This window comes from Tyto alba, unplaced genomic scaffold (genome assembly GCF_018691265.1).
Source record: "Tyto alba isolate M040663 unplaced genomic scaffold, T.alba_DEE_v4.0 Super-Scaffold_20000042, whole genome shotgun sequence".
NCBI lineage: Eukaryota > Metazoa > Chordata > Aves > Strigiformes > Tytonidae > Tyto > Tyto alba.
In genome coordinates, this window is record NW_024881293.1 from 9,413,813 (window position 1) to 9,428,973 (window position 15,161).

General features: G+C 40.0%; 1 protein-coding gene across 1 annotated transcript; it reads right to left on the reverse strand.

Annotated features, from left to right (window-relative positions):
• Nucleotides 1-2,067: 2,067 nt before the first annotated feature.
• On the reverse strand, nucleotides 2,068-6,180 carry UTS2 (urotensin 2). The gene is made up of 4 exons (XM_009967456.3): nucleotides 5,998-6,180; nucleotides 3,619-3,729; nucleotides 2,968-3,011; nucleotides 2,068-2,351 (listed from the first exon to the last, which is right to left on the reverse strand). The coding sequence occupies exons 1-4, from the start codon at nucleotides 6,101-6,103 to the stop codon at nucleotides 2,235-2,237; spliced, it is 378 nt and encodes a 125-aa protein (XP_009965758.2). The 5' UTR covers nucleotides 6,104-6,180; the 3' UTR covers nucleotides 2,068-2,234.
• Between the last annotated feature and the right edge of the window lie 8,981 nt (nucleotides 6,181-15,161).

The following is a 15,161-nucleotide window of genomic DNA, read 5'->3' on the forward strand; positions in this document are numbered from 1 at the left end:
TGGAAGAGAAGGGAGAGAGAGCTGCTGCGTGGTGGTTGGCTGCTGACCAGGCTCAAACCACGACAGGAACTGTGTTTATCTGGCATGTGCTGTGAACATTTTCTTCAGGAAGGAGACAGTTGGGTGTGCAACAGGGTCTTGAACGGTCATCTTTTTGAGAGCTACCAGTCATGTCCAAAGATGTAGTTTGAACTCCTACCTACCAGAGGTAAGGACTGTGAATGACCGGAAGTTTCAGGCTCTGTTCAAATTCTGTTAGTTTAGAATTAGCTGAATTCCACCCCCAGCCCCTGCTGCTGTTCTCTGGCCTAGCTTAAACACAGTAAGTTGAGTATTGCTTCTTCAGATGCCATAACAGCTAGCAAGCATTTTTGCAGTATCAAAAGTTGAAGCAGTTTGAGGGTTTATAGCTCAGTTACCTTGTCTTGACTCTTATCCTCACCACCTGACAGCTCTTTGTTCATTCCTTTACTCTTTTATGTAGATGGCTAGTGAACTTCTTAATGCTTGTAACATTTTTTTTTCAATTACTATTCATTGTGGTTTTACTTACTTTGCTTTATGTATGTAATTTTTGAAGTGAGATTGAACAGATATCTTTTGTTTTGTTCCCCAGTCTTTGTAGGCTCTACACCTTTCCCTGTCTATGAAATAGATCTATCTTAGATGGTTATTCATTTAGATAAATTTGAAGTCTTTTCTTACAAGTTTTTATTGACCTATGAGGTGACAGGAAAGGTGTAATTTTTAGACAGGCACTGACTTGCTCTGCTGTGTAAGAGAAGGATAAATATTCAGAAGGCTTCAAATAACTGCACAGTGTATCCAGCTGTTCTGCATTTGTAAGGACATTTTTCTTTGTTACAGCTGGCTTCATCTGTCTTAAAATTTAGGTGAAGTGAACAAGCTGTATCAAGCCTGTAGGCCGTGTTTAAACAGCACAGTCAGAGATTTATGATGTATATTATTGAGATCAATGTAGTGTGTGTGTCACTGTTAGGTGAAGTTTACCTCAAGCTTTCTGTGAGCCTTTATTAGTGCAAGATTTATGCGAAGTATCTATTGAACAAGGTAGGGCTTCACAGATCTCTGTGCGTATAATCAAGATTGCCATCCCCCAGAGATAATTCCTGACTTGAGCTCTATTCATAGCAGATACTATCAGAAAGTACCTGGGATTGAGAAAGTATGCTGGTAATCCACATACAAAGGAGTCAGACTAGAACCCTTTTGCAGCTGCTCTTCTGTCTTCTTCCTCACGCCTTAGATGCCAGGGTACAACAACATTATAAAAACCGTGTAGTGGCTCAGGGGAACAAATCTCACTTGAGTGCCCAAGCAGGAGATGGCTTGCCCTAGTAGCACTTGTGATCTATGTCTGTATATCACCTTTCCACACCTGTGTGTGCAGCCACATAAGTGCAAGTCACAGTCACAGAACCTTTTAAGTCATGTCATCCCTGTCTGCTTCCACTTACTGTTTGCAATCTGAGTATAAAGCCTTGACATTGACAACCCTAACATTTACCTTCCATGCAGTGCTTGATGATAATCAGACACAATTCTTAAAGTCTGTGCTATGCCCAGGCAACCCTGTTGCCATGGACAGCTGGGGACAAGGCAAGGTGCTGCAAAGAAATAGATATATGAGCCTTTCTTTAGGCATGACCAAGAAAAACTGTTATCTCTTTCCAGCAGTAGTGGGAACAAATGCTTGATCCTGACGTGCTTATTTTTTTTGTGGTGCCTTGGGGATGGCAGGAGGGGACTGAGCACTGTTAAGATGCCATCCCTCACCAGCTCAGCATTGTCAGGGAATGCAGCAATGACTGTTTTTTCCTGGCACCCCGATCTATGTCAAGTGACCAAGTGACAAAGGAGAAAATCCTCTTGCCTCTGGACTTAGATGCAGTTGAAGCATCACTCTTCTGGGAGGTTTCATGGGACCCCATGGGAATCTTTCTTCCCCTGCCCGAGTTCTCTTCATGTTGCATATTTATCTCTGTCCCATTATCTTCTTTCTGTTGTGCTGAACTCTAAGAAAATACTACACTCCTCACAGCATAATTGCAAAACATCAAGAATTTATTAATTTCCAAGTAGTGTAGAGTCTAAAGTTAGGAGCTGTCTTCATGTTTCTTCATTCTTATTTTAAATCAAGCAAATTTATATATATGTTTTCAGACATCTGTATAAATTATGCAACCAAAGTCAGGGAGAGTTTCTTCTCCTGTTTACACACAATATTTCCAAAAGCACTCGGAAAGATTCCCACGTTTCTTGTACTGTTTCCTGTCCTTGGTCAAGAAGCGGCCCAGCAAAGCAATTCGAGGATGATTGCCATAGAAAGTCTGGAAGTCAAACAGCATTAGAGAAGTTACTGTTGGATGGTAAATGTTCCCAGTGGAAAAGCATGTTCTTCACTGTCCCAACTGATCACACAGCCCTGAGTTCTGACTGGGGGAAGGAGAGGCAGCTGCCCAGTGTGCCTTCTGATTTAGATGATGCACTAAAACTAGTCACTGTCTTCTGCCTTTATATTTGATTCAGCAGACAAGTGAACAGAAATTATCTTCTCCATTTACCTAATGGTTCATAACAAATTTGATTGTAGTAGGGGAGGAAAAATGACATGCGGCTAATACTGATTAATGTACTGGCCTAGCCTGGTGAAACTGGAAATTGGCCTTTATGTAGAAAGCTGTTTCTATGGGGGAAAAAAGCGGGGGGTTTAGAATGAAATGTTCTGCATTACCTGCTCTTTTTTTTTTTTCTTTTCTTTTTTTTTTTCTCCCCTGCTTATCTAACCGGGAAGTGATTCCAGCTTCAAGAACACTGCAGCATACTTTAGTCTGTACTATTTATGAAGTCTGTGCATCTTAAATGATGTCTCAATAACATTTCTGTGTAGTTTAAAATGTGGAATCTTATTTTTCTTGTTTCAGTGACAGATGGTCATTTACTTACGTCTTTGATATTTTCCCTTGGGTTGTAGCTACTGGAGCGATGACCTGGTAGAGGGGAGACATAATGAAATGTTTTACCATTTAGAAATTGTGAACATACATAAATCATTATTGTGTGCTGTAATGTTATAGCCAGCAGCAGTCTTGAACTGGAGTGTTCAGATGACCTGACAGAAAACCCTTTTGCTGCAACACAGCCATTTCTTCATGTGGCACACAGTTCCAGCAGGTTCTGTGCCTGCAGATGCAAGCTGTACTGTCCTTTTCAACAAGCATCTGTTAATGTCTGTTGTTCCCCAAACTATCTATTACTATTGATTCTGCACTTTCTGCAAGTATTGATGTTTTTTTAAGAGACTGCTATTTTGTTTGGTCTGCTAGCTCCTTCTAAGCCAATTTTTGCTCTGTTGAGGTTTTGCTATACGGAGGTTTTGCTATACTAATTTGGAGAATTTTCCAGCTAGTATTAAGCTGCAAGGATGGCTGCCCTGCAGGTTTTCCCAAAGTCTTAGTTAACTAAATGACAGCTGTCTATTGCCTACGCATAATGTTGTATTTCAGTAAATACCCAGGAGTCAGGGAACAATATCTGTGGAAGCTGGACATGCAAACCATAGGCACTCTTCCATAAATTGCTGTAGGTAACCCTCACCTGCTTTCTTGTCTTCAGTCAGTGTGCCCAAGAGCTCTGGGAGAAACTGAAGCAGGGAAGTGCTTCCTAGGTTGCCCAACCGTTCCAGATTTAATCTCGAATCTTCATCAGCTGCAAATGGAAGATAACAGAACCAGCATACTGTAAGAGTCTTTTGCTCTGAATCCCTGTTTCATCCTGTCTCAAATAATTTCTGATCAGGTCTGTTGGCCCCACCTGTTGAAGATTATAATGAAATCACTAAATCATCCATCCTCATTTAATGAATATAGTAGAGGATAGTTGGGGGTATTTTTTTCCTTCCAAAGCTTTTAAAAAAGATACCTTCCTGATGTTAATCTGATTCTCATTTCTGTGGCAGATCTTTAAGAATGTTTTTTGATCAACAGCAGCCCCTTCCATTGCTTCGGGAGCTCAAAACCTAATCCTTCTGGTACCCAACTGTAGACAACCCAGACTTGTATATAATTTATTTCCTTTTCTTAGTCTATTTCTTTATCAACTAGTTTCTATGCTGGAGCTTTTCTATGAATAAAGACAAAACGTCCTGTTCAAGGCCTATTAACTGGCTCACTTTCCCAACTATTAAATGCAATGAAATGGAGGGAAGGGCAGGAATAAATGTAGGAAAACTTAAAACGTATTTTGGCAGTTGTGCTTCTCTATCGCATTTCAGTCATCTCATTTAACATGTGTGCCAGTACAGATATTATTACTTTTTCTGAAGCATCAGATTGCTGATACCTGATGGAATTTATTTGCATGTGCATAGAGAATTCTGTACCTAGCCTGTGCCCCAAGGCAGCTTGCCAACAGGAGCCCCTAGTGGTGTTACAGCTGAGGTAAATAATGTAATCTGAGCAGTAAACTTCATCTTTGCTAATATATAGCAGACATTCAAAATTGTAAGCAACAAGAGGATGCTATTATAAAACTCTAGTTGCGTAGATGAATATCGTTTTGTAGTTGCACTTTTAGATGTTACTATGGAGTTTTAGTTGCTCTTACCTGCAGGGATGGGTGAAACGGTATAGCTCCACAATAGGGAATATATAAGAAAATAAACTGCTGAAAATTATCCCCCACTATTTCAAAAACTTTGGCCAAGATCAAGAACTTGAAGACCTTGGACATCCACATTGTTAGTTTTTTCACTGTACAAAAGGACAATTGCAAAGGACGGTGGGGATTTCAGTGTAATACTCTGAATAAGAATACTGTAATTTCCCTGCGCTATGTGGAGACAATTCCTATCTCTAGACTTGTATTATTTTTTTAATTCAGAGAAGTATTAGGTAAATTTGCTTTGAGATTTAAAAAAAATCCCAAAACAACCCTCTTTAATACGGAGTTCTTTCTTACCCAGCCTAGAGACTCTTTATATCAGCAAGAAAGATTTAATAAGCCTAATGGATGTCTTCAAACCAATGCAGTAATTGTTAGAGCCAGCTTGTTCACCCTATGATGTGATAGATGCTATCCATACTGAGTCATGGTTGCCTGTAAATGCAAGTTATGTAGCGGAGGAGATGCTGGCTTAGTGAGTCCAAGATTTTCAAAGCAAACTAGGGACTACTGGTACCTATATACCAGCACAACAGCTGTTGCACCTGCAAAGCAAGTAAGAACAGCCACTTTTTAATAGTCAGCTTTATGCAATAACTTTGTGTTTGATTTGCCTGTTCTTTCAGAGCTCATTTCAGAAACCCTTTGAGCACAGGTCAGGTCTGATGACAGTAACCTTCCAGACTCTATTGTGCATTTTTACTGAGTCATTTCAGTCTTGACTTACACTATAATTTAAAACTTTGAGGACAGCTTTTTCAAGTAAAGACTTATTCTTTCACCGGACTGAATCAAATCTGCATTAGTGCAAACAAATAATATGCTCAATACATTGCTATTTTTTTTAGTGTAAGACAGACTTGCATGTTCTTGATCTAAGTAGGACTGCATTAATCTTTGCAGTAAGTTTTCCACTTTTTAAATATAACTTCAGTTAAACATAGCTCATTTTCAAGCGCAGCAAGAGGAGAGGCCATACAGCCAAGTTTCTTCAAACTACATGATGCCTACTAATGCTGCTTCAAAGACGGATGCTGTATATTAGCCCACATTCAGGGTTAGAAGGCTCAGATACCTTTGTCTCCTGGATCTCAAAGCAGCAGGAAGAAATATGTAGGGCACCCAACCTCCCCATTTTACAAAACTAGCACTGACTGGTGATGTCACTTGTGCTGCTGGTGTTCTGAAGACATTCCTGCTTTTTCTACAGCTGATCAGCACAGATAAGGGCCCCTCAGAAAGCATACCTGTTTCTCTTCTGGTTTTACTGCTCCAGCCCCTGCTTTATGACCATAAAAATCAAAAGACTCTTACCTGAGAGTTGATAAGACATCTCGCTGGCATTGATGATGGGGAGAGACAAGAGAGGACAGGAGACGCTGATAATAATGAGACAGCAGAATACCAGCTTATGCATCATAGCTGTAGTGAATATATTTCGTCTTTGCCTACCCCTGTAACTCAGAACTCCTGTCTGACTGTTGCCTCTGCTCCCAGTTTCACCCATTATATAGCCGCTCATGACCTCATAAATATCATCATGTTCTCTCCCCCTTTCAAAAAAAAAAAAATTGAATTAATTTATTGCTCATTGATTCTAAATGGAAACCACTTTGCATTGATGTAATTTTTCAAGGTAACCGTTCATAGACAATAAATTTTCTGTCTTATAGCTTGGTGTACAAAATGGATATTATATCAAACCAAGCACAGTAAAGTTTATGAATCTGGCATTAAAAAAAAAAAAAAAGTAACTTCCAGTTATAAATCATGAGTTAACAAAAGGGTCAGACGTTGGTTGAAATGACCAGGGCAATAAGACAGCTGATTTATGAGCCTTAGCAGTCTTGACGCAAAGCATCTGATATGAAATGCACTTTTTTTTTTCCCCCTTTTGCGAGATGGATGGATGTGTTGTGTTGTATTTGGGGTTGTTGTGCCAGGAAAAGTAAAAGAGAAGGGGAGTTAAAACATCTAGTTAATTTACAAAGAGAATGTTAGGGGACTTCAATTCCCCCCCACCCTTGTAGCATTTCACATCTATTTATTTGAGAAGACCTCATCCGATGTTGCCCTAGAGAATTGTCTTGGCAGAGAAAGTACAGCTTCCATCTGGAGACTTGCTTGGTACATATAAATTGCTTTGGTTGATATTGAACACAGGTCCCTCCTTAGACTGGGAGACCCCTTTTCCATTTCACTTATCTTCTTTTTCCCTCAGTTGGAACTAACTACTTAATTCTCTATGTGCTACCTGGTCAGCCTGGACTGACTGGGCTGGTCCCTCATCTCCACTCTCTATGAAGCATCACATCCAACTATATAGAGATTTGAAAATAAAAAAGTAAGTTTCTTATAATTTTCTTTCCTTTAGGTGGTGAGAAGATTATGCCTGTTTCAGGTTCGTAATAAATTGAGGTTCAGTAATTTTCTTTCCTGCCTCTTTGTGCCTTCAAAATACTATGAAATCCAACTGATGTTACTAAAGTTCTTTTCCTGTGCTGAACTGCATGATAATTGTAAATTGAAAAATAAGTTAACTTATCTGCTTCCTTTTTCCTTTATTAACAATTCCTATTGAAGATAAAAATTAATCTTATAAATTTTGTGGCTAGTAGGACTAATTTCAGTTTAGCTACATTGGTCATGTAGAACAGACTTATTTCTGCTGCAGGTCTAATTCAATGAAAGCATGCCCCACACATACGTGATTAACAGGTTGTCCAGAAAAGCTGTGGACTCTCTGGATCACAGAATGGTTGAGGTCAGAAGGCACCTCTGGAAATCATCTAGTCTAATTCTCACTGCTCAGGGTCAGCCACAGCAGTGTGTCCAGTCAGGTTTGAATAGCTTCAAAGATGGAATGGGACAGAATTTCAAAACTAAGCTTGACAAGGCCCTGAGCATCCCCATATAAGTTCAAATGCTTTGCTTTGAGTGCAGAGGTGGGGAGTGGAAGAGGTGAGAGAGGACCTTCAGAGGTCCTTCCAACCTAAACTTTTCTATCATCCTGTGTGTACAGAGAGGTCTAGTATTGACTTATAGAACATATGCTGCAGGTGTCTGAACTACAAATCCTGTTTCTGTGGACTTCTCTTTGCTGAAGTGAGTGGCTATGACAGAAGATTTTCTCTACAGAATTAACCTAATATATCTTATATGCCTTTTTCCCTGTGCTTCCCTATAAGAGAAATAAGTAGCTAGAGAGGAATTCTCTCTGAGTCATGCAACTCTTGGTTCCAAAACTGTCAAGAGTAATTAGGTCCAATTTGATGCATGATCTCACAGTTGGTGCTGGATGCTCTGTACAAATGCTTCTCCTTCAGTGAACTATCAATGACAATGGCGTTATCAATATTCACTCTGAGCATCCTCCAAGGAAAGCTAATGAAGCACTCTTCACAAGCAACTTCTGTCCTTTGTCTTCTCTCAAGGAAGACTCAGCCTCCTAGAGCCATCATAAGTGCGTCATGTGGAAGTTGGGCAATATGCCCACAGTTTATTGCCTATACCGAGATTTGAAGTTGTCACTTAGACACACTTCACTCTACCAAAATGTCAAAGGCATTTTCCTCAGGGGACAGTGCACACGTCATCATGCAAAGCAAAGAAACAGCTCATCCTAAACAAAGGTACAAAACTCTGAATACATGGGTGAGGGAAGTAAATGTGAATTACACCTTGAAAACTTGGAAATTGATTTGTAAGAAACTGTTCTAAATTTATCAAAACTACTATTTTGTGGGAAGACTTTTTGAAGTTCTTATGCTAACAGACTTTCTTTCAAGTGCTTCAGTTTAAAATAACAGCAGAGCAGTACTCCAGATAAACTACTGAGCAAACTCGGAATACTAAGTATATGTTACTCAATCATAAAAGATTATCCTTAATTATCAGAAGTAACAATGATTCTTTGTTTAAAAGGATGGCTTATGAAGAATAAGTTGCTAATGAAGTCAAGAAAACTTTTTTTAAAAAAAAAGAGATATAACAAAATTGAACAAAACCAGCCCCTCAAATTATCCACCTTTTGAGTAAAATAGTAAGTATGAAATCTAATCTATAATGCAAAAGTTTTTTCCCTTGTTTTAAAGTGCTTTATGATAAGTAAGCACGAGTTGTTATTTTAGTCAAATATTGTGACATTTGGTGAAAGCGGGAATTTCAGGGATGTTGTGCTCTAGCAGTAGCATTTGTATGAGGGATTTTTTCCTAGGATATAACTTTTGGTGTGACTTTTTGGCTTGAATTTAGTTTGCATGGAGAGTCAAGCAGTAGAATGTTTTTGTATTGACACTATAATTGCAGATGAGCTTATTATTATATAAATGTCATGCTCTTCCTTGCATTCTACTAGACTTTTTAGCTTCTTGTTTCAGTGAGTTATACATGTTGGCTGGTGTGAGAGGAAGAAATCACATGTAGTGTTATTTACTTCCCTGCTAGGGTCTAGCATATCATTTAGGTGTTTTGGGGTTTTTGCTTTGCTTTCGGTGCTAGTTTATCAGATATCTGTCCTCATTAACACCTAAGTATTTAACTTTAACCTAAAATGTCTAATTTTAGCTAATTATTCAGCTTCATAACATGATTGTTAGATCTATTTTGCATACTGAAATATCTGCCTTGTGAGATCATATGTGCAATAAGGCTTTTTTCCTGCCACTAGCTTACATTGCCTTATGTATATTCTACATTTTAGAGTGTACTGAAAATAGCTTGTTGGGAGACTCAGCAGATCAAAGGAAAAAAATAACCATAACTTGGGCACTTGCTGTTAATTTCCTTTTTTGAAGATGATGCTTCTGCCCACTGGGTGCGAATTGCAGTGTAGCACATGGTATACGTTCTATATAAGCAAATAGCGCAACATCATGTATTTGGGTATGCATAGTACTATTCCCGTCTTCTAAATCTCTCTCTATGTTATGTAAGATCTCTGAGAGGTTCTGACCTAGGTTTTCTTGTTCTGTGGTGGGCTGAAGGTGCATAGGCGAGTATGTGTGCTTAACTGAACACATACTTCTGTGTAAATGAAGATGGCAGGTCCATGGGCCTTTCTGAAGATACTTTATTTTGCTACAGAATTGGCAAGTGGTCTAAAAATTTTCTAGTACAGGATGACAGCTGCCAAAACACTGCTCCTTTGTAGTATAGTTTCCAACAGTTTGGTGGGAGAAAACCCTCTTGATTTTTTGGCCCTGCTGGGCTGGCACACTGTAGTCTGGGTATATTCTCCAAGTGAAGCTTGACTAAACTGGTCCTTAATTCCCCTGTCCTCTCAGCACTACAGAATTAGCAAACTGAAGCTTCACACTGTTTGACATGAAGGAAAGTAAGTCTGGCATGACTGGAGCTTGGAAATATAGCACATCAATATCTTATGGGAATCGGATTCTGGATAATGTAGCCGCAAACAGAGGAGCAGAGACCAGATCTTGAAATAAGGTTTCTTCCACAAAAAATGTAATGGAACTAACTATGCAATTACAGTTTATTTTTAAAACTGAAATTAAGAGAGCAGACAGTATAAGAAAAGAGAGGAATGCTTCTGCAGCAAGAACAGAACTTCCTTGTTACCTTTCTCCTGCTCTCCCAAGGTATCCCCAAAAAAATCTGTTCAACTCTAATAAGATATTATGATCTGGACAAAAACAGAATAAAAACTTTATCTCATTTTTCCAGACAGCACACTGCACAGAAAGGAGTACAAAGCAGCCTTGCTGAAAGGCGTAGGCTGTTAGTCAGAGACTGTCCATGATTAACACTCTCATTTCATCAATCCCAGCTATAGAACAAGCTGGAGACATGGGCTTCTTTTCTTTGGAGGTGCATGTCTGCTTCTGCAACACTGCTGCACTTGGAACCAGCAAAAGTTTCCAATTTGGGCTGCTTTGTTGCAGAGACATCTTTTGTGAGACATTTTCAAGGCCAAGTACTGGATTTTTAGAGACCTTCCAATAACCCAGAGCCTTCCAAATCAGCCCTGATCCTAGGCGCGGGGCACCGATCCTTTCCTTCCTGGTGTGGGGAGTGTGCAGGGAGAGAACTGTCGAGAAAGAACTGGAATAGGTGAATGCATTTTCCTCCTTGGTTTTCTAGGCAGGACAAGGTGAACTTTTGGGCGGCTCTTTTTCAGCATCGGACCAGTGCGCCCCGTTTTCCAGGCTCCGCTGCGACGGGCGGCCCGGCGGCAGCGGGCGGTGGAACCGCCGCCCGGCAGGTGGCGCTGGGGCGCCTGCGGAGCGCGCGAGCGCGGGGCTGGGGGGGGCCCCGAACCCGGGGGGCGCGCGGCGGCGGGGGGGAGCGGCCGGGTGCGCTTGGGCTTGGGCGGGGGGAGTGTTACATTTTTCTCTTCTGGAAAAGGTTTTATCTTCCTTTTTTTTTTGCATGCATAGATGTTTCGCTGCTAAGGAGCTCTTACCTGCTTTTAAAAAACGATTAACAAAGGTCAAGAGACACTTACTCTGGAGGAAGCATCCATCTCCTGTATTCCTTAGACATAAGTTTTTCTTAAGTAGCTTCACTGGTAGGAGTCAGCATCACTGCTGGTATTGGAACTGCATCGGAAGGTCGGTCTACTAAAGACCACCACAGCAATTATGTGGGTCAAAGTAAAGTAGGCAGTCGGGTCAGGACAGAGTCTTCACTCTTGAATGGTTCTTGCTTGATGACGGTATGATCTGCTCTGCTTTCTTGTTTGCTATGACCACCTTTTTTGTTCTTCTGATGCCTTTGCTGTCTTGGCATTTCTAGAAGAAGTCAAGGCTTCTTCTCATGTTAAGAAGCTTGGAGGGCCTGCCTTTGTTACCTGATTCAACTCTGAAACCACAGCTAAAGCATTTTGTGCAGGATTTTGACCTTCACAGGGATTTTATGTAGCAGCCCCTTTGTTAGTCCATTCTTACACCTTGATCCATTCCATGTACTAGTTTACCTTTCTTCTCCCTTCCTGCTTGTGCTCTTGTTAGGTTCCTGGCATTGTTCCTCTGTCTGCAGTGCTCAGCCTTGTCTGTGTGTTTGCTATAGATGGAAGTGTAGGGAGTGGAAAGAAAAAGGGGACTTTGAAAGGGAGCGTTTGCAGGACTCAGTCCTTGTTTCAGCCTCGGCACAGGACCATGGACAGGGAACAGAGGGTGACACTGGGTGCTGCTGGAGCCCTTGTGTCTGCATAGGCTTGTTGTATTTATGGTGTATGAATTAATGAATACACCGACTAAAACTTGGGGATTGTCTTGGAGAGAAGGAATCACATTTTGTGTCTGCTGTGTCTATAGCGGTTTTTGATACAAATGATGGGAACAGCCATGCTTGAATCTTCCGCCAGGAGCAATTGATTTGCTACAGAACAAAGCTCACTGATGCACAAGCTTATTATGTTCACTGTGGATTATTAGGTAGCACGATCCTTTAGAAGAACAGCCAAACACAATGCATGCTTAACAGTACATTTTTATTTGTATATATTACATTACAGACATAAAAAATCTACTAAATATAATTGAATTATTAACTTTGGTTGGTTGGTTTTGTTTATAGTACTATATAATAACCTGCCTTTTTCTGCAACTGTGAATCACATGTACCTCGTATTCCTGTATATTCACAGTAGTTTTTCTATGCCAGGCTATCTTTGTATCTTTGGACTTTTCTATATAACAAGAGTACTTATGCAATATATGTATATTCATAGTTTTATCATAGTTTTATCAGCAATAGATATTATATTTTTCTTTTTAAAATAATAGTGCAGCCTTCCTGAGGTTTAATTTAGGTTGTAAAAAGAAATTATCAAGCTGATCCTGCTGCAGAGCTAGGAGACTGCTGTATACTATGACATTTTCACTCTTGTTCTGTTAAACTTAGACCATTCATTATTTTTTGTTAAGTAGATTATTGAGGGTTTTTCCATACAAGTTACTGTGCTGGGGACTGCCCACTCAGACATCTGAGGATTTAAAGAAATAAACTTCATCTTTAATATTTCTGTCTTACAAGTCTTCAAATGCAACTTTTAAAAAGGTGGTACTACTAATGTCAAAAAGTGAAGCAGCAGTACCCTACTGATTCTTTTCTTGGTAGTTTGGATGATGGTGTGGGCAGGCCAAGCTGTTGTCTTGCACTATTTCTGGCTCAAAGTGAAGAAGTACAGAAATACTAAAGCAGCAAATTTCAAGAGATGGATGAGGCATAAGAGTCATCTTCCAGATTTCACTGCTTGAGACTATTTCATACTCCGTTAATTGCATGGTGCTCTGCCTCATTAGTTTCTTGTTAAAAACTTTTATCAGCAACTTATTAAGATTTTGCTATCCTTGAAGATGATGCCTTGTTTCATTATCTAAACGAGGAGGAGGATAAGTGATATATTGTATGCCGGGCATGAATACGCTTTTCAGGTAGCATAAGAGCGTTCATCTACAGTGGAGATGGAACAAAGACAATTTTGTCAGAGGTGTCCTTGTGCTTTTCTTTATTTTTTCTGTCCAGATCTTCACATTTGGTGCACACATGTTCTTCCTGTTTTTACCGCAGAGGCTTAGTATCACTTATCACTCTAATATCCACAACTGATATTAGAGGACAAATTTCAGGTAGTTCTGCAGAAGTTCAGTGTGTGGACAGGAGCCACTGACTAATTAAAGAGTTATCCTAATAATCATTGGCATTTAACTGTCCTACTTAGCGTAGGCAGTAAATGAATGGCTCACAAAAGCAGACTTTAATTTTTCACTTTGCTTTCCAAGTGCGTAATCTCTTTAATCCTTCACTACTTAGAGTTTTTTTGTTAATTAAATGGAATCTCTGCAGGCTTGGTGATTCACATTTCAGGACAAATACGTGTACTTAACAGGGGGAAAGTTGGCATAGGTCTTGCTGGGCAACTTGAGGTTTAAAGCGGTTCTTTCAAGGTTATTTTGTAAATGAATGCATGTTTCTTGGCAGTCAGCCATGCAGAATCTTCCCTTCAGTGTTTTAAGAGATGGATTCCAGTTTATCAAATAATTCCTGCTACAAGCATTAACTGCTTTCCTCTGAGATGACTGACTGACTTTCTGACTGATCTTGACTACAGTGGAAAGCTGTCCTTGGGGATGGGAGTGATCAAGAGTAGGAATCAACAAAGGTGAAGGAAGCTGATATCAGATCTCTGTCTTCTGATTTGGCAAGCTGAATGTTTTTTGCTACACTGGAACTAAGTAATGGGAGCAAAATCCTCTTTTCTGCCAGAATTCCCAAGGCAGATTTACGATATAAGAGAATTCTGAAGAGCAGTTACTGTTTAGCCTGTTACTCTTATTCATTTACTGTGTATGCATTTTTTGAGTGAGGGTTGTAACAGACAGGACCAACTGGTTACTTCTTTTCTGCAGACTCTGCTCAGACATGAAAATAAGAAAAATCCACTTGTGCATGGAAGCATATGGTTTCCATGCTTGAAAGAGTGGGGTTAGGACCTGTATCTCAAGGAAAGAATGTATATGTGATGTGCTCGTTCTAGCACAGTCCTGTCTTTTCTCTTTATGGTCTTGCTGCCAGCTGTGTAGCTCCTTCCTTCGAATGTGCAGAAGAACCTTTTGGTTAAGAAGAACCCTCATATAGCAGGAGGTGAAGGACACATAAGATGAGGAGAGGAAATGCTGTAGATCTTTGCAAAGAGCAGCACTTGAACTAACTTTTAGATCCCATTTATGATGATCTTAAAGGACTTTTCCAACCTAAATGATTCTATGATTCCTGATCTCACTCCATCCATTTGTCCACTCGTCCTTGTGACAGTCCTCCTTCCTTAAGCTGGAGAGGGTGATATGGAGGTACTTCTGGCTGTTTGTGGCTGCTCATCTGTATTCTTGGCCTTTTCAGGTGAGGAAGTGGGTTGCTTTAGAAAGCCTAGAGTGTGCATATAGCATCCCATCCCAGCACATGTGCAGCTTTTCTACAAACCGTCTACAAGACATTCAGGATTTTTACTTAGAAGGAATAATCCATTGCAAACAACCATCTGTGGAAATAAGATAGTATGGGAAGCCTCTAAAGCCTTCTTCATTTATTACTCATTTCTGCCACCATACTAATGTTTTATTTACATGATGATCTCTTTCTGTGTCATTAGGTATGACTGGAAGAAGATGCAGAAACTGTTATATGAGCTAGGATGATTAGTACTGCCACAGCACAGTGAATCCTCTTTTGTTTTGTAATTCCCTGAGACATTTTTAATCACTTTTGAAAAGTACAGAAATGTTACGTGTTACAGCCTCACTGTTCCATGTGAGAAGTATTCTGATCATAGCCTACCCTGTTGGTGAATGCAGACATAGTGAGATGCAATGTCAAGATACTGTCATATCTGCTGGCTTCCGAGTAGAGTGTCTGTTCAGATTTCGAAGTCCTTTAACTCTCAAGTTAAGGAAAAGAATATCAGCTTCCTTTTCTCTCATTAGAACTCATAAGTTTGAGGGAACCATAAAGCATTT

Coding starts and splice junctions, on each gene's coding strand:
- UTS2 (XM_009967456.3), bottom strand. CDS start 6,103: ATGATGCATAAGCTGGTATTCTGCTGTCTCATTATTATCAGCGTCTCC. Junction 3,012..3,618: donor GACTGAAGACAAGAAAGCAG/GTGAGGGTTACC, acceptor CCCCTCTACCAG/GTCATCGCTCCAGTAGCTAC. Junction 2,352..2,967: donor CAAGGGAAAATATCAAAGAC/GTAAGTAAATGA, acceptor TTTGACTTCCAG/ACTTTCTATGGCAATCATCC.